The following is a 24,820-nucleotide window of genomic DNA, read 5'->3' on the forward strand; positions in this document are numbered from 1 at the left end:
CAATGAATTTCGAAAGGAATAAAGTTTTGGAGAGTGTATATTTGATGGAAAGGTGTATATTTCCCCTGTACAGTGAAGTCAATCTTAAATTGAAGGTGCAAAATGAAGCTAGTGTGTTTCAGACAAAATATATTCTCTTTTCTTCTTTTATCCTTTTTAGGGCCACTTCCCAAGACACCATTATATATGCAGGTCACTAATCTTGAACTTTTTCTCCAGTTTTGACTTCTACTTTTGAAGGTTAACCATGTAATTCAGACTGAAAAGAGAGAGGAGAAATGGAAAAATTATTCCAGCTTCATAAAAGTCTTTCTAAACTCTCTTATCTCATGCAACCTAGTAGAAAGTCAAAAGGATAACTTTATTTTTATGCTGTTGGAATGACATACAATACGATGTAGTGATCACTTGCAAATAGTTCTCCAATATTTTCAACATTTCTCTAATGTATACCTTTACTTATTTGACTTATTTATCTGCTTGTGTTGTGTTTTAGGGTTATGGTTTTCCAGTGAACCGACTTTTCGACCTTTTATTTGAAATAAGAGATCAGTACAATGAAACACTGCTTAAGAAATGGGCTGGAGTTTTCAGGTTAGTCTAAAGTCATGGAACCTTAATGTAAGGAAAAAGTTTGTTATATACTTTAGAATATAAAAATGCTTATATAATTTCGCATTTAGCAATAAAAATGCTTATAATTATTTTTTATTGTGGTAAAATATACATAACAAATTTTGCCATTTTAACCTTTTTAAAATGTACAGTTTAGTGACATTAGTATATTTATGTTGTTGCAACCATCCCCACTATCCTTTTAGAAATTTTTCATCTTCCCAGACTGAAACTGTACCAATTAAACATTAACTCCTAGTCCCTTCTTCTAGCCCCAGCAATCACCATTGTAGTTTGTCTCTATGAATTTGACTACTCTCTGTATTTTATGTAAGTGGACTCATACAGTGTTTGTTTTTTTGTGTGTGTCTGGATTATTTCACTTAGCATAATGTTTCCAAGTTTCATCCATGTTGTAGCATGTACCAGAATCTCATTTTTCAAGGCTAAATAATATTCCACTGTATATCATATATAAAATGTATATCACCACATTTTATTTATCTATTTATTCATCTTTGATATTTGGGTCATTTCCACCTTTTGGCTGTTGTGAGTAATGCTGCTATGAACACTGATGTATAAATACATGTTTGAGTTTCTGTTTTCAGTTCTTTGGAAAATATACCCAGAAGTGGAATTGCTGGATTATATGGCAGATATATGTTTAATAAATTGAGGAACTGCCATACGGTTTTCCATAATGGCTGAAAGATTTATAATAAAATTAAAAAAAAATTTTTTAATGTATATTCATTTTTGAGAGACAGAGTACAGGTAGGGTGAGGCAGAGAGAGAGGGAGACACAGAATCCAAAGCAAGCTCCAGGCTCTGAGCTGTCAGCACAGAGCCCAACACAGGGCTCGAACTCATGAGCTGTGAGATCATGATCTGAGCTGAAGTCAGAGGCTTAACCAATTGAGCCACCCGGGTGCCCCTATAATAAATTTTTAATTGAACTACTTTTAGTTCTAATCTCTGTAGTTTGTTTTCCCCAATAAATGATAGATGTAAGGCTATAAGTATTCAAAGGTATTTAGTATTAGAAACAGAGATTTATAGCTTTTAAATTTTGTTTGGAAGGGCGCCTGGGTGGCTCATTCGGTTAAGCGTCTGACTCTTGGTCTTCAGTTCAGGTCATGATCTCACAGTCCTGAAATTGAGCCCTGAGTAGGGCTCTGCTGATGGGCTCTGTCAGGCTCCTCCTCTGTTTGCTCCTCCCCTGCTTGCACACGCACGCGGGCTCTCTCTCTCTCTCTCTCCTTCCCCACCCCCCACCCCCCCCCCACACAAAATAAATAAACTTAAAAAAATAAAAAAAATTTGTTTGGAGAAAGTGCTGTTTTTATAAACAATGTAACTAGATTAAAAATCTTTAAAGCATCTAATTAGGAAAATTACTTTTGCTTTAATCACTTGCCTGCAGGGTATGGAAAAAGTATTTTATAATCTGTTATAATGTATATAACTTTGTATTGCCATGAAAAGAGAAATCTGTTCCCTAATTCTAAAATCCTTTATCCCTCCATCCTCCTTCCCTCCCCCCTCCTCCCCTTTCCCCTCTCTTCCTTTCTTTTTTTCTTTCTTTCAAAAATAAAAATGTAAATCTTGAGATCTTACATCTAGGTCACCCAAATATAGAAATGATGTGGCAGTAATATTTAATGAGATTAAAACAGAAAATATGTTAAATGATTTAACATCAGCTTGACATTTGCCTCATCAGTTTTCAAAACTAAACAGAGATGACCTGAATACTGTGATAGAAATCTTTTTAATTTTTTTAATGTTTATTTATTTGTGAGAGAGAGAGAGCATGGGAGCAGGGGAGGGACAAAGAGAGAGGGAGACACAGAATCTGAAGCAGGCTGCAGGCTCTGAGCTGTCAGCACAGAGCCCGATGCGGGGTTTGAACCCACAAGCTGTGAGATCATGACCTGAGCCGAAGTCAGATGCTTAACTGACTGAGCCACCCAGGGGCTCCAGATAGAAATCTTTTTAAAATACCTGAGTTGTTCACAAGGTATTTTCACTTTTATTAACATCAACCAAATAAATTCTTATTTGCACTTTTTGTATTAACATTTCTTAGGGGTTATATTGTCAGGATGTTGTCTCAAGGGGACTGTTGACAGTCTTGATGAAACATATAATGCATCAACAATTTTTGATCTTCAGTATTTTAGAAATATGGGTAGTGCTTATTGATGGGTGGCAATCTATAATGTCTACGCTTTGATGTAATGTGATATAATCTATCTTTATATATAAAATCTTTACTTATAGGGTTGATGTTAGTAACTTGCCGTCTTCAGAAGAGTGTTTAAGTTTTTATAATTGTTGATAGATTTGTATTGAGCCAGCTGTCTTATTTATCATAAGACTTCTACTAGTGAGATTGTCGCCCAAGATGGGGAAAAACCATGAAGTATTGTTTTCTGTCTAATTCTCAAATGTTTTTTGACTTCTACTTTTTTTTTTTTTTACTTCTACTTTTAATACCCTTCTAGATCATGCCTTTTGCCTAAATTTTTAAGCAGTAATAGAGGGACACCTGGCTGGCTCAGTAGATAGAGCATGTGACTCTTGATCTCAGGGTTTTAAGTTTAAGCCTCATGTTGAGTGTAGAGATTACTTAAAAATAAAATTTGGGGGGAAAAATAGCAGAATTTAAGCTTTTCTTATTCCTGACCTATATATCTTCAAAAATAAACTTTGACTTCACAAGTAGTGAAGTGACAACAATGGCTAAGAGGTAAAAGTTATCATCAGTACTGAATAATTAAGATTTGACTATTTCCATGATAGAATTTATAATCTGTTATAGTTTATTTATGTGTGTATATGGTTCCCTCCAGCTATATTGTGAACGCCAGTGTTTTATTTATATTTATATTCTTGATTGCCTAGCCCCAAGTACAGTGCTTTACACAGAGTAAGAACTCAGTAAATGTTTATAGAATTCAGTTCAGTAAACAGTCACTTTGAAGACCACATTAACATTTTCAGAATGTGAAAGTACCATTCATTAAATTATCTTGCCTTTCATATTAACCGATTCCCTGGCATTTGTATAAAGTAAGTAGTTTATGGTCTTCTGGTAGTTTCTTAACCTGTAACTTGCCTTTTAAAAAGATTTTCATTTCGGTATAGTTAGCATACAGTATTATATTAGTTTCAGGTGTGCAATATAGTGGTTCAACAATTCTGTCACTCAGTGTTCATCAAGATACTTGTATACTTTTTTAAAAATGTATTTATTAAGAGAGAGAGGGAGAGAGAGAGCACGAGCACAGGTGGGGGAAGGGCAGAGAGAAAGAGAGACAGAATCCCAAGCAGGCTCTATGTCAACAGCGCAGAGTCTGACGAGAGGCTCGAACCCATGAACTGTGAGATCATGACCTGAGCTGAGACTAAGTACCAGACGCTTAACCAACTGTGCCATCCAGGTGCCCCCAAGATAATAATTCATTGTATTCTTAATTCCCTTTACCTGTTTCACCCATACTTCCACCCACCTTCCCTCTGGTAACCATCTATTTGTTCTCCATAGTGTGACTTGTCTTTTAAACCCTTGTTTTAAAACACTATTTAGAAGGAAATAGGATTGGGGCACCTGGGTGGCTCAGTCAGTTAAGCATCCAGCTTTAGCTCAGGTCATGATCTTGAGGTTCATGAGTTCAAGCCCCATGTCGGGCTCTGTGCTAACAGCTTAGAGCTTGAAGCCTGCTTCTGATTCTGCGTCTCGCTCTCCCTAGCTCATGTTCTCTCTCGCTCTCTAAAAATAAATAAAAAATAAATTTTAAAAATTTTAAAAAAAAGGAAGGAAGTAGGATTAGTTGAAACCTCTCGCGATATTTTAGGTGAACAGTGTCTTTTTTAAATTTTTATTTTATATCTTGTTTGTTTGTTTATACTTTTAAGTTAGTTAACATACAGTGTAGTCTTGGCTTCAGGAGTAGAACCCAGTGATTCGTCACTTACATGTAACACCCGGTGCTCATCCCAAATGTGCCCTCCTTAATGCCCATCGCCCATTTACCTCGCCCCCATCAACTCTCAGTTTGTTCTCTGTATTTAAGAGTCTCTTATGGTTTGCCTCCTTCTCTGTTTTTAATCTTATTTTTCCTTCCCTTCCCCTATGAAGTTTCTCATATTCCACATATGAGTGAAATCATCTGTCTTTCTATGACCGACTTACTTTGCTTAGCATAATACCCTCCAGTTACATCCACATTGTTGCAAATGGCAAGATTTCATTCTTTTGAGAGAGAGAAAAGGAGAGAGAGAGAACTGGGGAGGGGCAGAGAGAGAGGCAGAGAGAGAGAATCCCAAGTAGGCCCCTCACTGTCAGCACTGAACCCGATGCAAGACTCAATCTCACGAATTATGAGAACATGACCCAAGCCGAAATCAAGAGTCAGATGCTTCACTGACTAAGCCACCAGGCGCCTCTAGCCAAACAGAGTCTTATTCCTCCCCCACCCCGAACAGAGTTTTATTGTAACTATTTTGTGCACCATCAGGATTTACAAACTTGTGCCTTTATTTCCAATCTCATCAAGGCTCCAGACCCCATTTATCAATGAGATATCAGTCATCCAGTCGAAATCATATCCTTCTCTTGTATTCCATACTTCAGCAAATGTCTCTAATGAGGTGCCATATACATCATTTGTCCATTTGCCCTGTTTGGAAATTACAGATTCATCCAGAATATACCTCCCCTCATAATTTTCATTTAGTTTTTAAATCCTATGTATATATTTTATTTCTTAAACCTCTTCTTTTTGCCACCTCCTTTCTGTCCCCACTAGGACAGCTTTAATTCAGATCCTCATCACCTTTAATCTAGATTATTCTTCAGTCTTTCTCACTGGCCTCTGTGTTCATTATTGTCCTCCCAATTTATCCTCCACATAATGGACATACCACATTTCTCTGCCTAAAACCTGTTAATGGTACTCCAGTGCCTACAGGATAAAATCTGGATGACTCCATTTGTCCCCCTGCCCGGCCTCATGTACACCGTATCCCTTGTGTACTTTACGCTCTGGTAGTACTGCACTACCTATGGTTTTACTCACTCCCACACTCATACTTTTTTACCCCTTATGCTTTTGCTTGTTATGTTCCATCTTTCTGAAATGCTGTTCTTCTATAATCTCATTAGAAGTATTTCTTTTTTCAAAAAAAAAAAAAAGGAATTATTTCTTTTTTCATCTTGGAAGGCCCTACAGAGCCCATGGCTTCTCTATAAAACTTTCCATGAGATCATCTCCCACCTACTCTGATAAACTTAATCATTTATTCCTTTGTGCTATTTCTGAAACTTGCACTCCTTTTATTATGTATAATGCATTATTATAAACATAATTTGTTTCCATGTCTTTATCTCCTCTGTTAGGTTGAAAACAAAGATCTTGTTTTTATCTTCGTGAATTAGGGAATTTTCATCACAATTACTCCAGCTCCTGGCACACAATAAGTGCTCAATAAATATTAGTCAAGCTGAATTATTGGTTAAAAGAAAGTTCATGATTGGACAGCAGGTATATTTGGACAGTCTGGGTTATGCTATAGTAACAAAAATGCCCGCTATCTCAGCGGGTGGTACAGACATTTTATTTCTCACCCAGAAGTCCCTACTGGGTCTAGTAGTCCTAGATCCAGGCTGTTTGCATTTGTGTTTACACATTCTTGACATGTAGTATTCCCTATTACCACGGGAAAGAGAGTCACACAGTTAGCTCATAAATGCTTTGGACCTGAAGCAACACCTGTCACTTCCACTCTCAACCCAGTGGCCAAAACTAGTGATATGTCTCTGCCTGTTTGTGTGGGGGCTGTGTGAGCACATGGAGAGCGTAGGGATATTGCGTGAGTAGTAATCGTATTGCCTTACTAAATATAAAAGGTCCTTTTGTAAATACAGCATTTTGAAAAGACTAAATCGAAGGCACTGTTTACATCTTCAGGGCACTTAATGATCTAATTGAGAAGAGAGAGAGAGAAAAGACTTACAATTTGAGAATTGTCCCTATCAAGAAATACAACTGTAATACTCATCTTATGGCTTTGTTTTAGTTGTAGATAATGAGTTTGTTCAGACTGTGCATCTTAAGAATTGTTCTAGAGTAAAAAACTAAAACTGAGGTGCTGAGAGGATGTAAAACAAGTGGAAGGAAGAGACTGCATATGAATTTTGAGGGACAAGATTTATTTGGTATTGAATTTTAGAATTCTGGATGAGTAGGCAGTGTTTTCCTATTTCAACTTTTAACTGACTAACGAAAATGCTTTTGTAGTAATTGGTTTATAAAAAAAGTATTGTTCTATATCACTTCAGTGATACCTTTTCAATATTATATTTTCAAGTCTCTCTTCTTTCTCAACAGGGACATTTTTGAAGAAGATAATTATAGCCCCATCCCTATTGTTAATGAAGAAGAATATAAAGTAGTCATCAGTAAATTTCCCTTTCAAGATCCAGACCTTGAAAAGGTATAAGCTAGTTTTTAATTTAAGAATTCTCTGAAACAAATTCATGAATAGCTATTGCTATATAATATTAACCTGACATTGTGAGAGTGGCTTCTTTTGAGGCTTTTGTTGTTATTGTGTTATCTGAGAAACTCAGTTATGTTCTGTTGACTGTTAAAGATTATGTTACTACTTCTATTCTACTACTACTACTACTACTACTACTACTACTGTTTTTGTGAAGTTAAGAAGGGATTTTCCTGGGGATACTAGGAGCAGTTGTCCCAAATGTTAGGTGAATTCCCAGGACAGGTATTAGTAACATTATATAGATTCCAAATTAGATGAAGTAAATGTCAAGTAGATTATAGGAATAAGAATATTCTAGGGAAAGAGAGGAGAATTGATCTGAAGTGTTCATCATTGTGGAAGATCTTATTTTATGTTTTCTTTTCTAGAAATACACTTCTGCAAAAAGTTTATCTTGGCTAAATAGGGTTGTATGAAGGCAGTTGCCACCTGTAGATTTTTTTCCTGAAATGGGAATATGTATTTTTAGAGTCAAGATATGTTAACAAAAGACAGGATAGAGAAAGGAAAGAGACCAGCACATAGAGTATTGTGGGAATACACATGATTGCATATGTGTGATCATCCATACACATCAGCACACACTTGAACCTATCTAGTATCTCTGGGTAGAATCTGATCTCCCAGGAAAACAGCATCATCTTTCCTGTTATTGTCACTTTTATTCTTGTTTTTTTTTTCTCTTTACTTTTCTTTGTTATTTTCTAACTCTTTATAATTTAGTCCTTTTCTATGTTTTTATTTCTTCACAGTGAACAAGAGTGAATTCTCAGTGAATGTGTGAACTATGACCAAATTTTTGTTATTTTTTATGTATGTATAAACTAGACATGTTATGTATAATAGTCACTAAATATAGGACCAAGTAATTAAATGCATAGCTTTTAGATTATAGCCAAGACTGCACTGCATATACATAATAGTTGTATTTTAATGAACACAAAAGACCAGAATATTCTGCATGTTGTGGCTTGGTTTTATTTTGTTTTAGTTACTGGTAATAAGTTTGTTCAGGGTGTAGCATCTATATAAAGAACATTGGATTTGGTCCAGGTTCACATGCCAGCTCTGCCTATAGCTTGTGGGCAGATGTCTTACCATATTTAGGCATTTGTGCCACATCTGTCCATGTCGAACTAAATAATCTCTAATGTTCTTTCTAATTACACTAAGTCATTCTAAATAGGTTTATAGTTAAAAGGAAGTTTGACTTTGCTTGTAGGGTGCTTCCAAAACATGCAGTATCTCTTAGGATTAAGATCATTACGAGTTATATTCATTGGTTCATGTGTTACTTATTGAAAAGAAGAACTAATGTTAAAATAAAAACCACTTGGAAGATTTAAATCTACAAACTGAAAAAACTCATAAAATTATTTAGTAACATTCTCTTGGTTGTGTGTTTATATATTCAATTTTTTCCTAATTTGAGTATAATTTTCATTTAAAACTATTAGAAAAGATGTAAAACTGCCTCTCAAATAACTTGAATTGTGTTTTTAGTGTATATTATAGGTGAGCAAGAAGTAAGACTGAACATATATGCAAAGATCTGTCTTTTTGCAGATAACTATGCTAATTTGATAAGAACTCTTTGGCTAAAAGAAGAAGTTATTTATATTCTGTCTTTAATGTCATTAAAATAGTTCTTAAAGCTGAAATGCCTTTTAAACAGTATTGGGTTCATTATTCTGTAAAGCATAATTTGGAGGTGAATTAGCACTTACATTATCATCAGGTGATTTTAAAGAATACCAACTTTTTGGTTGGTTTTTGTAGTACTCCCGATTGAGTCTCTAAATTTGGAAAGATTGAACCTACCAGTTTTGGAGAGACACTGCTGTATATGACTGTTTCACCAGCAGCCAGTTGTAAGTTTCCTTCTGCTAGAGGTACCTAAGAATACTTCGTTCATTCAGATGTTGATCATTCATCTACTAGACATTGTGCTATTTGGTAGTTTTTCAGTCTCTGCTGTCAAAGAGCTTACAGTCAAGTAAGGGATAAACATGAAATTACAATTCACAGAATTTGGCACTCCTTGAGATAGAGGAAGCAGCATGCAGAAAGGCTTTATTTCTGTAGTATAAAATGCAAGGTTGATAAAGTACAAGAGATGAAGATCAAGAAATGAAGATGAAGAAGTGGAAAGGACCAGACTATTCTAGAGCTTATAAACAGTGTTAGAGAGTTCAGCCTTTATCTTGAGGGCTATTGAGAAGTCACAACAAGGTTTTAACCACTAAAAACATAGTCTGATTTGTGCTTTAGAAAGATCTCTTTGGGGGCGCCTGGGTGGCTCAGTCGGTTAAGCGGCCAACTTCGGCTCAGGTCATGATCTCGCGGTCCGTGAGTTCGAGCCCCACGTCGGGCTCTGTGCTGACAGCTCAGAGCCTGGAGCCTGTTTCAGATTCTGTGTCTCCTTCTCTCTGACCCTCCCCCGTTCATGCTCTGTCTCAAAAATAAACGTTAAAAAAAAAAAAATTTAGAAAGATCTCTTTGGCCAATGTGTGGCAAATGGATTAGATAAGAGTAAGACTAGCGGCTGGGAGGCCAGCTAGGGAATTGTTGCTGTTATCTTGGTAAGAGAGATTGGTGACCTGAGTGGGAGTTATGGCCATGGAATTTGATTTAAGATATGTTTAGGAGTGGGGACCAACAGAAGTTGGTAGTTATTTGCATATGAGGGATGATGAAGATAGAGGGGTCAGGTATGATAGCCAAGTTTCTGCCTTAAAGAGTAGTAGCATTTACTAAGATAGGAAATACCAGAGGAGCAGATTTAGAAGGAAAGGATGGTAATTGCACTATTGGATCTACTGAATATGTCCCAAATGTCACAGCCTAATGGAAGTGTCCAAGTGGCAGTTAGATATATGGATTTGGACTTCAGGAGAGTTAGCCTCGAGTAACAGATTTGGGAGATATTGGTGCTTGCATGGTGATTGAAGTCATGATATTAGGCAACATCATCCAAGGACAGTATGTGTAGTAAGAAGAGAAGACGTGTGGTGCAGGGCACGTGGGTGTCTCAGTTGGTTGAGTGTCTGACTTTTGATTTCAGCTTAGGTCATGATCTCACAGGTCTTGAGTTTGAGCTCCACATTGGGCTCTGTGCTGACAGTGTGGAGCCTGCTTGAGATTCTCTTCCTCTCCCTCTCTGCTCTTCCTGTGTGTGCTCTCTCTCAAAACAAACAAAAAAAAAAGAGAGAGAGAGAGAAGATGTGGGCTAGAACCCTAAGGCACAGCAATAATTAAGAGATGGCTAGACTAGGAAGAGCTACTGGGAAGGTAGACAAATAAGGAAAATCAATGTGGGGCATGGATGCCAAGGAAGGAGAGATCATGTAAGAATCAGGAGGGAACTGTGTCAGATATTTCAGATAAATCAGGTAACGTGAAAGCTGGCAAAGTCTGTTGGATTTAACATCTGTGGGGTCACTAGTCACCTTGGTGAGAATACTTTCACTGGTTAACTACGTTGCAACAAATGTGAAGATGGAAGTATAAATTAGAATTCATTAAGTGTAAATAGGAGCTTTGGGTAGAAATCTTGGAGAGAATTTACCTTTTGGAGACTGAGAATTTGCTAATAAAATTTGGCTGATAAAGCAGTTTATCCAAAAGGTACCCTGTAAACCACTGGCTGCACTGCTGTAAGGTATTACAGGAATTATGGAATGAAATAGATACCTTGTTGGTGTCAAGCCTTCACTGAACGTGAGTGAGAGGAGTCTTAGAATTAATTGATGATACTGAGCCAGGAAGATGGCCCATAAGTTTCATGGCCAACCTGACTCTTGTATTATGAATGCAAAGCAACAGACAGCTAGACCTCTTCTGCAGGATGTTTCTCATCAGAACATACAGTGGTATTGATATGTACTTTCTCTGCTTCTTAGAAGTCTGATAATAGGATTTAAGAAACAGGTAAATTGCCACTATTTTCTCAGAAATATTTTAGTTTTCTTTAAAATCTCAAACATAATTAGAAATGTAACAGTAGACTTTGAGATGCAGTCATTTCCTATTCAAATGTGAAAGCAATTTAATTTTTACACTTTCAGGTGATTAGAATATCTTTTTCTAAAATTTCAAAAACAATATCAACTTTGTTTTTCTTTCTACAGCAATCTTTCCCAAAGAAATTTCCCATGTCTCAGTCAGTGCCTCATATTTACATTCAAGTTAAAGAATTTATTTATGCTAGCCTTAAATTTTCAGAGTCACTACACCGGAGGTAAGTTTACTAATAAATGTGTCTTCATCATAGCTATTTTTGTGAAATAGTAACACTTGATTTGCAGGCCTTGATTCTTTAATGGATTATCATCTCATTGGAAAAGCTTGCATATTTTAGCGACATTGGAGTTAAGTTGCTATAAATTTGATGTTATATATTTTTTTATTTTTTATAATGTAGATATTCAAGCTCATAAAAATAGAGATAATAGGATATGAAACTCCTGAGTTCTCAGCATCTGTAGCAATAATAAACATTTTGCCATATTGTCTAACTTTTTTTGCCAAAGTATTTTAAAGCAAATTCCAGAAATAATGACACTTTACCCCTAGAAACAGTATGTTTTTCTAAAACAAAATAAAGACATTTCATTATTCAGCTTTCATACTTAAAGTTAACACTATTCCATTCCCTAGTCCATATCACTATTTTCTTGATTGTCCCCAGGATGTCTTTTTACTGTTGGTATGTTTGTTTGTGAATAACAATTTGATACTGTTACTCTTTTAAAAAACTTTTTATTAAGTTTAAAAATTTTAATTCCAGTATAGGTAACATGCAGTGTTATATTAGTTTCAGGTGTACCATATAGGTGATTCAACAATTCTACACGTTACTCAGTGCTCATCATGATAAGTGTACTCTTAACCCCCTTTGCCTATTTCACATATCCTCCCCGCCCCCCCCTTCACCTCCCCTCTGGGAACTATCAGTTTTTTTTTTTTTTCCCTCTGCTGGTTTGTTTTTTTCTTAAATTCCGCATATGAGTGAAATCATATGGTATTTTTCCTTCTCAACTGACTTATTTCACTTAGCATTATACTCTATAGCTTCATCCATGTCGTGGCAAATGTCAAGATTTCATTCTTTTTTATGGCTGAATAATATTGTTTTATATATATACCACATCTTCCTTATGCATTCATCTATCAGTGGACACGTGGGCTGCTACAGTTGGTATGTTTGAATCATGGTCCAAATAAGGCTCATACCTTGGATTTGTTGTTAAGTTTGTTTATCAATATTCCTTTTTTTCCCCTTTTTCTTTAGTTGTTTAGATCTTATGTTTTTTAGTTTTTCTATTGCTAAGGTAGCAGTAGCTAAACAATATCCCTCCTTTATGTCATTCCCTTGTCAAAAAGATGATATTCTCAATAGTTTTGTTTTTCCTTAATTAGGTTTAAAATGAGGATTCAAACAAAATCCATAGAAGTAAAGAAGGTTGTAGCAAATTGGTATCATACTCAGTAATGGAGAGCACCACAACAACTGTTGGTAGCTGTAGCCAACTTGAATTTAGACTAGAGAATGTCATTTATCTGGTGTGATGAAAGCAATACCCTACATTTATGGAGATGGGAAATGTGATATTATCCCTGTTTTGCTGATAAGGAAACTGAAGCTCAGGGGGGCTACATCACCCAGAATGACCCAGCTAGTTAGTTTGAGAGCTGGGATGAAGGAGCAGGCCTTAAGACTCCCATATCAGAGAAAGTGTCTGGGATATAAGGAATAATCAGTTAATATTAGAAGAACATTAATCTTTATGCCACACCTTGTTCCAGCTACCTATATGGACCATGCATTATAGTCACTCACATACTTCTAATTGTGAATACACTCTGGAGGAGAGAGTGGTGATGCTGGCTTTATAGTCTCCCTTTCTGAATTCCATTCTTAATTTGTATATTGGATAGCAGGAAATACCTTCAGTGTGAAATTCTTCTGAATTTTAAGTCATAAGAGTGCTCGCTTCGGCAGCACATATACTAAAATTGAATTTTAAGTCATAAGAAAGGCATGAAGACAGTTCAGGTATAATATTTATTTTCCAAGTTGAAACAGAACAATGACAGCTGTTTTTATTGTATTGTATTGTATTGTATTGTACATGTCTCTTATTGTAAGCTACCATGATTTTGGATTTAAGGAGCACATAAATAAATGGAAGAAGAAATGTGTGCCCTGCCAGGGTAAAAGAGTTTTCTGATCTTAGGTCTTACACTGCTTCTTCCTTGTGAATAGAGATGGTTTAAAAGGTTTCTTAACTTTTGTTCCTGAATAACATCTGAGTTTGAGAGGGAAGGAAAAGAAAGGAAGATAAATACCTAATGCATGGCATCTGCTGTGCTATGTGTTTCTCACAAGCCAGTGATTGTCAAAGCTTAGTCCCCGGACCAGCCGCATTAGCATCACATGGGAAATTGTTAGAAATGCCACCTTAGACCTACTGAAGTAAAAACTTTGAGGGTGGGGCCCTGGGTTTTACCAAGTTGTCTGGGTAATTCTGATGCATTCTGAACTTTCAGAACCACTGCTTTAAGCTTCATAATTCTCTACCACCTCTTATACAAGAGTCTCTAAAGGTATATTTTAAAGACATTAGCTTTTAACCTCAGTCATAAAACTCACTAAAGATACTGTGTTCCTTATACGGCACAACACAATACACACCATATAATCCAGCATTTGAAAACTGATGGATATATATGAATATTAACTGAAGATAAATAACAAATGATTATGATGGTAGTTTTCAATTGCGGAACTCAAATGGTCTGAGAACCCCCAATAATTTATGCCTGTCTTGTTTTTTATTTAATACTTTAAATTTCTGATCTGGATAGAGGCAGTATAATGCAGTGGTTAAGAATATAAGCTTCAGACTTAAGCCTTAGTTTAATCTTGATGGCGACACTCACCAGTTGTAGTAAGATGTTGGACAAGTTTCCTCACCTGTAAAATGAGTGAAATAATTCATAGGGTGGTTGCAAGAATTAAATGAGGTAATACAGGTGTATAAAGTACTTGGTATACTGCCTGGTATATGATAGGCACATAGGTACTTCAGAGAGGATGGGATACTATAATATTAGAAGTGAGACTGGAACTTGGAGTGTTAATATTTTATTTTGTAAGCATCAGGGAATTGTTGAAGAATTCTTAAGTAAGGAATGACATTACTAGAGTTATATTCTAGAAAGTTTACTCTGATGTGGATAATACGTTAGAGGGGGATAAAAAAAAATAGTCGTGTTGAACTGGTGAAGGCAGTGGTTCAAGAAGAGAGATGAAGAAAGACTGAAATAGGATCAGTGGCGATGAAGAGGGAGGAGCATAAGGAGCCTGATATTACCTGTGCTTGTGAATAATTAGATGAAGAAGTTAAGGGAAGTTAATAATTTGATTACCTGTAGGTGAAGCTCTCAGTTTCTGGTTATAGTTAGTCATCTTTGGAAACAATGATGCATGTATTCATCTGTTCTTTCAAGGTAAACATATGCAAGTGAAAGGGAGAAACAAGAAGTATGTCTTTAAAACTCATCCTGCAAGAGTGCCTGGGTGGCTCAGTCGGTTAAGTAGCTGACTTCAGCTCAGGTCATGATCTCGCAGTTCGTGGGTTCAAGCCCTGCATCAGGCTCTGTGCTGACAGCTCGGGGCCTGGAGCCTGCTTCGGTTTCTGTGTCTCCCTCTCTCTCTGCCCATTCCCTGCTTGTACTTGCACTCTGTCTCTCTCTCAGAAATAAACATTAAAAAAATATGTATATATATATATATATACATATATATATTATATGTATATATTATATATAATATAAATATTACATATGTATATATAATATATTATAAGTATTATATATGTATATCTAATATATTAGATATACATATCATATATGTATATCTAATATGTATATGAATATTATATATGTATATCTAATATATATTACGTATATATATGTATATCTAATATATATTATGTACATAAATATTATATATATATAAGCAAAAAAAAGTCATCCTACAACTTGGCTCAAATGTTCTATTTGAGACTTATTCTTTAAAAAAAATTTTTTTTAACGTTTATTTATTTTTGAGAGAAAGAGTGCGAGCAGGGGAGGGGCAGAGAGAGAGGGAGACAGAATCTGAAACAGGCTTCAGGATCTGAGCTGTCAGCACAGAGCCCCACGTGGGGCTCGAACTCGTGAACCGTGAGATCATGACCTGAGCCAAAGTTAGACGCCCAACTGACTGAGCCACCCAGGCGCCCCTATTTGAGAATTATTCTTGAAGTTGTAGTCTTGAATCTATAATACTGGTTCCCCTCATCTTTTACTTTAAATGTAGAGTACTTTAACGTTTTTTTAAATTGGTAGTGTATACAATTTGCATGGTCCTAACACATACTTTTTATTATCTAATCTAAATGCTGGTTATTGACTGTAGAAAGTAGAGAAATTTAGAATTAACTTTTGTTTTATTTATAGAGGAGAGACATTGGCTATCTAATTGTTATTTGATTCTTTATTGCATTTAGAACACCAAAGATAAAAGTCATTAGTTGTAATATATTATGTATAATTTTCCCTAAAGCCTCCCTCATGACTGACTAGAACTAGAATTGCCACCTCAGTTCTGACTTTTTCAGTATGTGAATGCCTAGCCTTCTAGAAAGTCAATGTTGTGGACTAATGCTACAGCAGAAAAGATTGTCAATTTTTCCCTCATCTTTTTAATTTTTTTTTTTTTTACATTTATTTAGTTTTGAGAGAGAGAGAGAGGCAGGGAGGGGCAGAGAGAGAAGGAGACACAGAATTCAAAACAGGCTCCAGGCTCTGAGCCAGCTGTCAGCATAGAGCCGACGTGGGGCTCGAACCCATGAACCAGGAGATCATGACCCTAGCCGAAGTCAGACGCTTAAACGACTGAGGCACCCCAGCCAGACTCTATCTTTGATAAAATATTTGTTACTTTTGTTAGTTCAATATCTAGTCATTCTAATGAACTATGATCATAAGTTATTTATTCACCAAGACTTATCTTTGCACTTTTAAAAATTATGCTTTATTAAATACATCAGCTATTTTCATTTTGCTCATGAGAGAATCAACAGTTCAGAGACAGATGCAGCATAGTTACTTTAAAACTATGTAAATCTGAATTTAGATTATCAGCTTTCTGACATATTTTTATTTTAAAAATTTGTATCTGTGACCTGAAATTGAGCTATTAGAGTTCCTTTGTTTTTTTATTTATCGTTAAAAAGTTATGGGAAAAATCACTTTCTGGATTTAAAGCTCTTTTGTTATGTTTAAATAGATTTTGGAGTTAGATTTTTAGAACCAGAAGATGCTTTAGAGCTTTGTAGTACAAATGTTTGGCTTTCTTTTTATATCTGAATAAAAGTAGGACTGGAGAATGAAATGACTTCATGAAGAGACTTCAAAGTCTCAACTATTTAGCTGCAGAGGAAACATCTGGACCTAATATGATCTTTAAGAAATTTCAGTTTGCAGAAGAGGTTAAGCTATAAAAAATTTTAGGAGATTTATTATAATTAAGATTTAATTACCATGAATTTTTTTTTAAAGGTAGTACAAAAGAGTACAGCTTATAGGCTCAAAGGACAAGGAGTTAAGAAAAAAAATGCTCAATTGGGATAAAAATGTAGTGGAGGCAATACTGGTCATTGTCAGGTAAATCTTGTTGGTACAAATAGGACGTAGGTGCTGATAGGTTTTCTTTCTCTACTTTTACTTACGCAAGAAAAAAGTATGCATTGACTCAGCGTTCAAGGAAGTTCAGGGAATTGAAACAAAGGGCATTATCTATCCTAAGTATTGCAGGATATTTCATCTGGGAAGTATGCTTTTCAGGGTATCTTTAAGCATAATTTGAGAGTGTTAGGGGCGCCTGGGTGGCGCAGTCGGTTAAGCGGCCGACTTCAGCCAGGTCACGATCTCGCGTCTGTGAGTTCGAGCCCCGCGTCGGGCTCTGTGCTGACAGCTCGGAGCCTGGAGCCTGTTTCTAATTCTGTGTCTCCCTCTCTCTCTGCCCCTCCCCCGTTCATGCTCTGTGTCTCTCTGTCCCAAAAATAAATTAAAAAAAAACATTGAAAAAAAAAAAAGAAAAAAAAAATAATTTGAGAGTGTTAGAAAAGAAACCAGAGGAGTGGGCGACCACCTCTTTTTATCAGGGTGAGTACATTGATTGTTCTAGGACACTGTTGGTAGAATAGAAAGTGTTTTCTGTTTGAGAGTTTTGATACCAAGAAACCCTGAAGCCCCACTGGGAGTATGTCTGGGAAGTCTTGATTTTAGTTGTAAAGAATCAGAGAAATATTCTTTTTAGGTCTCCCAGAATTAGGGTTAGCAGGTATTGAAAAGAGTGCCTGCATTAAAAACATTGGAGTAGTAGTGAGAAGCACGTATATTTTGTCAAATCTTGCTCTATTTGCAGTTAAAAAAAAAAACTAGTAAATGTTTGTGCTTCAGGAGTAATGTTTTAATAAAATAAAATGCTAAAATTTTAGTCTGTGTTTAATGCAGTGGTTATCAGCTGGGGTAATTTTGCCCTCCAGGGTACATTTGGCACTGCCTAGAGACATTTGGGGCTGTCACAACTAGGGAAAAGGGTGCTACTTGCATCTAGTAGGTAGAGACCAGGGATGCTGCTTCAAAGCCCAGGACAGCCAAAGAATTATCTTGCCTAAAATGTTAATAGTGCTAAGACTGAGAAAACTTGGTGTAAAGACAGTTTAACTGTTCTGATAACAAAGCTATATATATCCATATATATGTGAAGAAGTCATTATTTACTTAAATTGAAGGCCTAGAAAATAAAAAGCTTGTTAGTGCTAGCCTAGGAGTTTTTAAGATGTTAAGGAATATTGTAGAGGTTTTTTTTTCTTTATACCAGATTAAACTTAGTGTATGTAATTACGTTTATTTCTTTGAATCGTAAAAAAAAAATCTCAATGGAAATGGATAGCTTAATTATATTCAAGTTAAATCTAGTAATTACTTATATCTAGAAAGAGCTCACATCAATTTGCATTTTAAACATAATTTTACCAGTAGGGGCTCCTGGGTAGCTCAGTCAGTTGAGCGTCCAACTTCAGCTCAGGTTATGATCTCACAGTTTGTGAGCTCAAGCCCTGCATTGGGCTCATTGCTGTCAACGCAGCGCCTGCTTCACTTTGGATCCTCTATTCTCCTTCCTTTCTGCCCTCCCCCACTCGTGCTCTTTTTCTCAAAAATAAATAAAACATTAAAAAAATAATAATTTTAGCTGTATTGTATTTGAAGTGTTTTTGAAAGTGTCCCATAGTGGAGTCATGATTTAAGAATAATTTTATTTCCTTAGACTAAGTACCCCATGGTTTTACTGTGGTGGTTAACTGAATACATTTAAATTATGCCATAAATGGGGCACCTGGATCGCTCAGTTGGCTGAGCATCCCACTTCAGCTCAGGTATGATCTCATGGTTCATGAGTTCAAGCCCCGCGTTGGGCTCTGTGCTGACAGTTCAGAGCCTGGAGCCTCCTTCGGATTCTTCGTCTCCCTCTCTTTCTGACCCTACCCCGCTTGTACTCTGTGTGTGTGTGTCTCTCTCCCTCAAAAATAAATAAAACATTTAAAAAAATAAGTTATGCCATAAATGAACATTCTATTTTATTGAAAATGTCCCTTTTGTGACAGAATTTAATTTTGGGATTTAATAAATATGAGTAACTTATTTAAAGATACAAAAGAATGAGGTGGAGGAAATTATTTTAGTAAACTGTGTTAAATTATTTAGGAAGCTAACCATACCTTTGTGAAAAGCTAAATAATAATCAATCTTTATTTTTAGCTCAACAGAAATAGATGATATGCTTAGAAAATCTACAAATTTGCTGCTGACCAGAACTTTGAGTAGCTGTTTACTGAACCTTATTAGAAAACCTCATATAGGTTTGACAGAGGTAAGTTAAAAAAAAAAATACTAACAGCTAAATGTTTCGTTATATGCAAAAAGTTTTATGAAGTATTGCTAAACATCATCCTGTAAAACTGGCTTTCTATCTTAAATTTATTAGTAGAAGTACATTTGTTTTGTCAGTGTAAATTCAAACCATGTGAGGGGAAAAGGTATACATGGAGAATATGGTAGATGGTTGATGATGTTAGAAAATACATGTAGATTTATGATTGCCAGACTTTACATGAAAAGTGAAAATACTCATTTTTTACTTGGTAAATGTATAAAATTTGGAAAAGTACTTTTAAGAGTTATTTTAAATCAATTGGCAGACTCTTGATTATTTTTTTTTTAAGTGATAGCATTCATAGTATTTGCAGCAGGCTTTTGAAATCAGATAATCCCTTGTATCCTATAAAGCTATAATTGTACAAAAATGGCACAATTGCTGGAAGTAACAATCCATTTTAAAAAACCAAATGAAAAAAATATAGTAAAAATAAAAATAAAAAACCAAATGATTTTGTGTACATGTAACCTGCATCTCACCAGACATATTTTGTATTTTCCAGCTGGTGCAGATCATCATCAACACAACACACCTGGAACAAGCTTGCAGGTACCTGGAGGACTTTATAACTAACATAACAAACATTTCTCAAGAGACTGTTCATACCACAAGACTTTATGGACTTTCTACTTTTAAGGTATGTAAAACCCCAACCAAAAAGTTTTTATTTCCATCCTCTAAGCAAACTTTTAAAAATCAAAGACAATTTTTATTATGTACTTGATTCCATTATATTCCAAACAATTGAAAATTAGAGATATTCACTGTCAACAAAAAGTACATAAATGTCAGTTCCCTTTTGGCATTTTAAACATCTTCACTAAAATGGAGAAAAATATATTGATTTCCTAAAGCTGTATTACATTTTGTTCATGTTTTGAAGACTTTTACAGTATTGCTGAATCAGCCTAACTGGATTTCCATTAATATCTCACAGTTCCATAATTAATTTTGTATGTAATGTATATACATGTGTGTTTGGAAATTAAAAATGTGGGATGAATTAGGTAAGTGTTAAATTGGCTTCACACTCTTTGTTGGCTCTGATATGAAGAAAAATAAATATTTTTTTATTTACAAACCTTGTTGCATGTTACTGAATTCCTACATTTTTCTGAATGGAAAGATTTCTGTTTGTATAATACTGTAGGATGTCCCAAAAGATTAATTAATGTTTTTTTTAAATTTTTTTATGTTTATTTATTTTTGATAGAGAGAGATGGAGCAATAGCGGGGGAGGGACAGAGAGAGAGACACACACACACAGAATCTGAAACAGGCTCCAGGCTCTGAGCTGTCAGCACAGAGCCTGATGTGGGGCTCGAACTCACAAACCGTGAGATCATGACCTGAGCCGAAGCCGGACGCTCAACTGACTGAGCCACCCAGATGCCCCTAATTAATGGTTTTTTTAAGCAGAATGGAAGATTAAATAATTTCATTAATTTGTTTTATAAACTATTTTATAATTTTATTGATTTGGGGTCATATACATGAGATACTGGCATAGTCTAGTAATATAAACTTTTTCATTGAATAGTTTATTAAACTAATACAAACTATTTCCTGGTCTCTTATCTTTGTTTATTTATTGTTTTAATTTTTTCATGTTTATTTCTTAGAGAGAGACAGCATGTGAGTGGGGGAAGGGCAGAGAGACAGAGAGAGAGACATACACACAGAATCTGAAGCAGGCTCCAGGCTCTGGACTGTCAGCACAGACACCCTGACACATGAACTGTGAGATCGTGACCTGAGCAGAAGTTGGACATTTAACTGACTGAGGCATCCAGGCGACCCTGATCTCTTTATTTATTTATTATTATTTTTAAAAATATTTATTTATTTTTGAAAGAGAGAGATAGTGCTAGCAGGAGAGGGGGGGTGGGGGAAACACAGAATCCAAGCAGGCTTCAGGCTCTGAGCTGTCAGCACAGAGCCCCATGTGGGACTCAAACTCACGAACTGTGAGATCATGACCTGAGCTAAAGTCAGACACTTAACCAACTGAGCCACCCAGGCACCCCTCTTCTCTTTAAAATAGGCTGGCTGGGGCACCTGGGTGGCTCAGTCTGTTGAGCCGCCGACTTCGGCTCAGGTCATGATCTCACTGCTCATGAGTTCCAGCACCCTGTCAGGCTCTGGAGCCTGCTTCGAATTCTGTGCCTCCCTCTCTCTCTGCCCCAACCCACTCGCATTCTATCTGTCTCTCTCAAAAATAAGTAAACATTAAAAAAAATTAAGAAAAAATAGGCTGGCTAGTTTAACCTCATAGCCCTTTCTAAGTTTCTTATTAAAGAGTTCTTATGTTTCGACTCTTGCTGTATTATAAATTACCCATATATACTAACTAACTTGGATGTAAATTTAAAAAAATTAAATTAAAAAAATAAATTACCCAGCTTGTCTCCTAAAATTATAGTACAGTCATTTACATTAAAAAAATTCAGTATTCTTGTATTTAGAAATAACTAATGTTAACTGTAACCACACTTTGAAAATGTGAAGTCTAGAAATGACTCGTCACTCCTAAAATTATCTGGCTGGTCCCCAAATCTTATGTTTTTCTGGTGATTTTGAGCTCGTATAGTCATCCTGATACATAAGGCACAAATGCAGATGATGTCTGAGTGAGTAGATAAAATTAGTTACTAAAACTGAACAGAAACTGGACAAAACAGGCATTCATTTATGCAGATAGTATAGTACAGTAATTAAGGGCATATACTCTGGAGTTAGACAGTTGTGTGACTTTGGGCATATTCTTTAATTACAATGTTTCCTGGGGTTTTCTTTTTCTGTAAAATTTGAGTAGTAAGGTGTTACCTACCTCATACAATTATTATGAAGTTTAAAGGGGATATTTAGCACGGTGCCATTTGTTGTACATCATCTGTGCTCTGAGTACTCTATTAGGTGCTGAGAATATAAAAATGTATCCCTGCCCTCGATAAGCTCATAAGAGAAAAAACTATAAAAAGACACTTGACAATATGGTGTGATAAGTACCATAGTATGGGAAGAAAGTCCACAAGTTTTTGTGCATTTTTCTAATCCAAAGACAAATTCTTTTCTTTTATATTAGATTTTACACAATCTTTCTTCTTTTTCATTTTTGCTCTCTGTCCTTATGTCCATGTGTTACTCATACACTGTCAAGAAGAGATTTACTAAGGACTGGAATTGTAAGCATCTTAACTGTTAACATTAAATTTAACAGGCTGACTCTGTACTTTCATTAAAACGTGAACTGCCTTGACATCTGGTATAACTAGGGATCTTCAAGCAAATTTTCTTGTCAGTTATAAGTCAGATAACTAAAGATACTGGAACATGATGCTTTTGGATTAAGGGATCTTGGAACTGTACTTTCAAAATCTGCCTGTTGGGAGGAAGTGTTTAGAAATGTTAGTTCTGGTTCATCATTTCAGTGGTCCCTTAAGTTACAGGTATTTAGTTGAAACTACAACTCCTTGGATACTCCTTGGATTTTCTTGGAAATCAGGAAATCAATTGCAGCTCCACAAATGTAGAGCATCCTTGTTTTTTTGTTGTTTGTTTTTTATTTTCACATGGAACTCAGGAAACCTTTTCTGTTTTATGATATGAGAATAAGAGCTGTTGTCATTTCTACCTTTTGCCTGTTTCAAGAGGACTCTGACTTAAACTCTGATATGAGGAAGCAATTCAATAGTGAGAATTATTAAATCAATAATCAAGTGAATTATTCGGTGAGATAGGGGGAATTTCCATTCCTAGGGAATAGTTAGTCTGTTGCCTCTTTCACAGAGCTGATTAAAGTGTACAGTCTTGATTACAGACATTAGCATGAATTGCTTAGTTAACCTCTTAGCCTAATTCTTTTCAGTCCAGTGACCCTAGCAAATATATTCCTATTTAGTTGCCTAATGATTATGGAAATAAGCACCTAAGAACTCTTTTACCCACATCCCCATGTTTCCCCTCCAAAAAGCACAGATGCACACACAAAGTGTTTGATTTTTACCATATTTCCTTACTTTATGAAATATTACATAAACTCTCTTGTTAGCATGCCTTTCATTTTGCTAAATCTGTGAGTGATACAAAAGAGGTTAAGTAAGTAGTTCCTGCCCTCAAGCAGTACCTCAGCTGTTTGAAATTAACCTGGACCCACACTGAGAGCTACTTTAAGACTTCTGCCTGAAAAGATTTGCATCAGAATGGAGGGGGAAAATGGGAATACCATTACCTTTTTAATCTGTATAGTAGAGAAATGGCCTTGTTCTTTTTCTCTGGCATCAGAGCTCTTTAACTTTTGCTCTAGGGAGTTTTTCCATCCTGCCACTCTAAAGAGGCCTGGCGGTGATGTCAACTGTGTCAACTGTAAATGCCTGGAAGGAGTATGCTTCTGATTCTTTTTCTAATTTGCCTTTTTAAAATCTGTGGTTGACTATAGCAGAGTATTTTTAGAATTATGGTTAAAGTGACAGTGGTAAATTGTTTTTGATTAAAAAACAACAACAATTTTTCTCCAACAATTTGATTGGAGAAAGATAGGAAAATACAGAGAACCACAGTTTAACGGAGCAGAAACTTCCCTAGGAACCAGTATTGGGTTAGGAAACCTGAACTGTAATTGACAAATTGCTGGAGGTTCAATGTGGACAAGTCACGGAGTTAAAACTCCAGGGGGACCCAATCATAGTGGGGCTCACACTTTTGTGAATTGTACCTCCTGGAGCTCTACCAAGTTCTCCCACTGAGGACCGAAGAATAATCTTCTTGTGCTTTCAGCAGGGGGAGGAAAAAGGATCCATTTTGAAATAGACCAGACCATTCTGTTCCTTAAGTATTCTATTCTTCTTCAGACCTAACCTCAAAAGAAACTATGTACCAGTGCCTGAACTATTGGGGTTTTATCAGAGCCTAACCAAATTGGGGGAAGGGAAATACACAACTCCAGCCTGCTCTAGCCATCCTGTCCCACCTAAGGGGTAGAAATGAGAAGCACTTGCAAAGTTTACAGCTAAGGGGCAAAGCTTACTTAAAGACTGCAACCCAGTCAACTACACTTAAAAATTTTTTAAAAGCAAACCTGTCACCTTTATCATAACTATAGAACACTTCCTCTCCCCTCACACCTTACAACCATATTACTTAAGTCCCATTTATTGCAGTTCCTTTCACCCAGTACATCATGTCCAGCTATCAAGAAAAAGTGCGCATGGAAGACTAAAAGGCAAAAAGCACAGTTTGAAGAGCTAGAGTAAGTATTGGAACCAGTTTCAGATATGTCAGGATATTGGAATTATCAGATGAATAATCTATTTAAAAACTATGATTAATATGCTAAGGGCTTTAATGGATAACATAGACAATATAAAAGAACAGATGGATAATGTAAGCAGAGAGCTGGAAAATCTAAGAAACAAAAAGAAATATTAGAGATCAAAAGCAACATAACAGAAATGAAAAATGCCTTTGATGCACTCATTAGTAGACACAGCTGAGGAAAGAATCTCTGAGCTTGGGAATATGTCACTAGAAACTTGTAAAACAGGAAGTCAAAGAGAAAGAAATACTGAAAAAAATTAA

The 24,820-nt window shown here is 35.9% G+C and overlaps 1 protein-coding gene across 8 annotated transcripts in view; it reads left to right on the forward strand.

Moving 5' to 3' along the window:
* Window positions 1-24,820, forward strand: part of EXOC6 (exocyst complex component 6) — a 304,381-nt gene that overhangs the window by 184,770 nt on the left and 94,791 nt on the right. For 7 of the 8 annotated variants that reach the window (XM_058697175.1, XM_058697174.1, XM_058697179.1 and 4 more), the window contains 5 exons: window positions 497-594; window positions 7,014-7,119; window positions 11,319-11,428; window positions 19,066-19,177; window positions 19,746-19,880. In XM_058697175.1, coding sequence (XP_058553158.1) covers window positions 497-594; window positions 7,014-7,119; window positions 11,319-11,428; window positions 19,066-19,177; window positions 19,746-19,880 — 561 coding nt within the window. Of the gene's footprint in view, window positions 1-496; window positions 595-7,013; window positions 7,120-11,318; window positions 11,429-19,065; window positions 19,178-19,745; window positions 19,881-24,402; window positions 24,492-24,820 lie in introns of all 8 variants that reach the window. The other variant, XR_009252451.1, reaches the window with a different exon arrangement.

The sequence above is a fragment of the Neofelis nebulosa genome, chromosome 13 (genome assembly GCF_028018385.1).
Source record: "Neofelis nebulosa isolate mNeoNeb1 chromosome 13, mNeoNeb1.pri, whole genome shotgun sequence".
Lineage (NCBI taxonomy): Eukaryota > Metazoa > Chordata > Mammalia > Carnivora > Felidae > Neofelis > Neofelis nebulosa.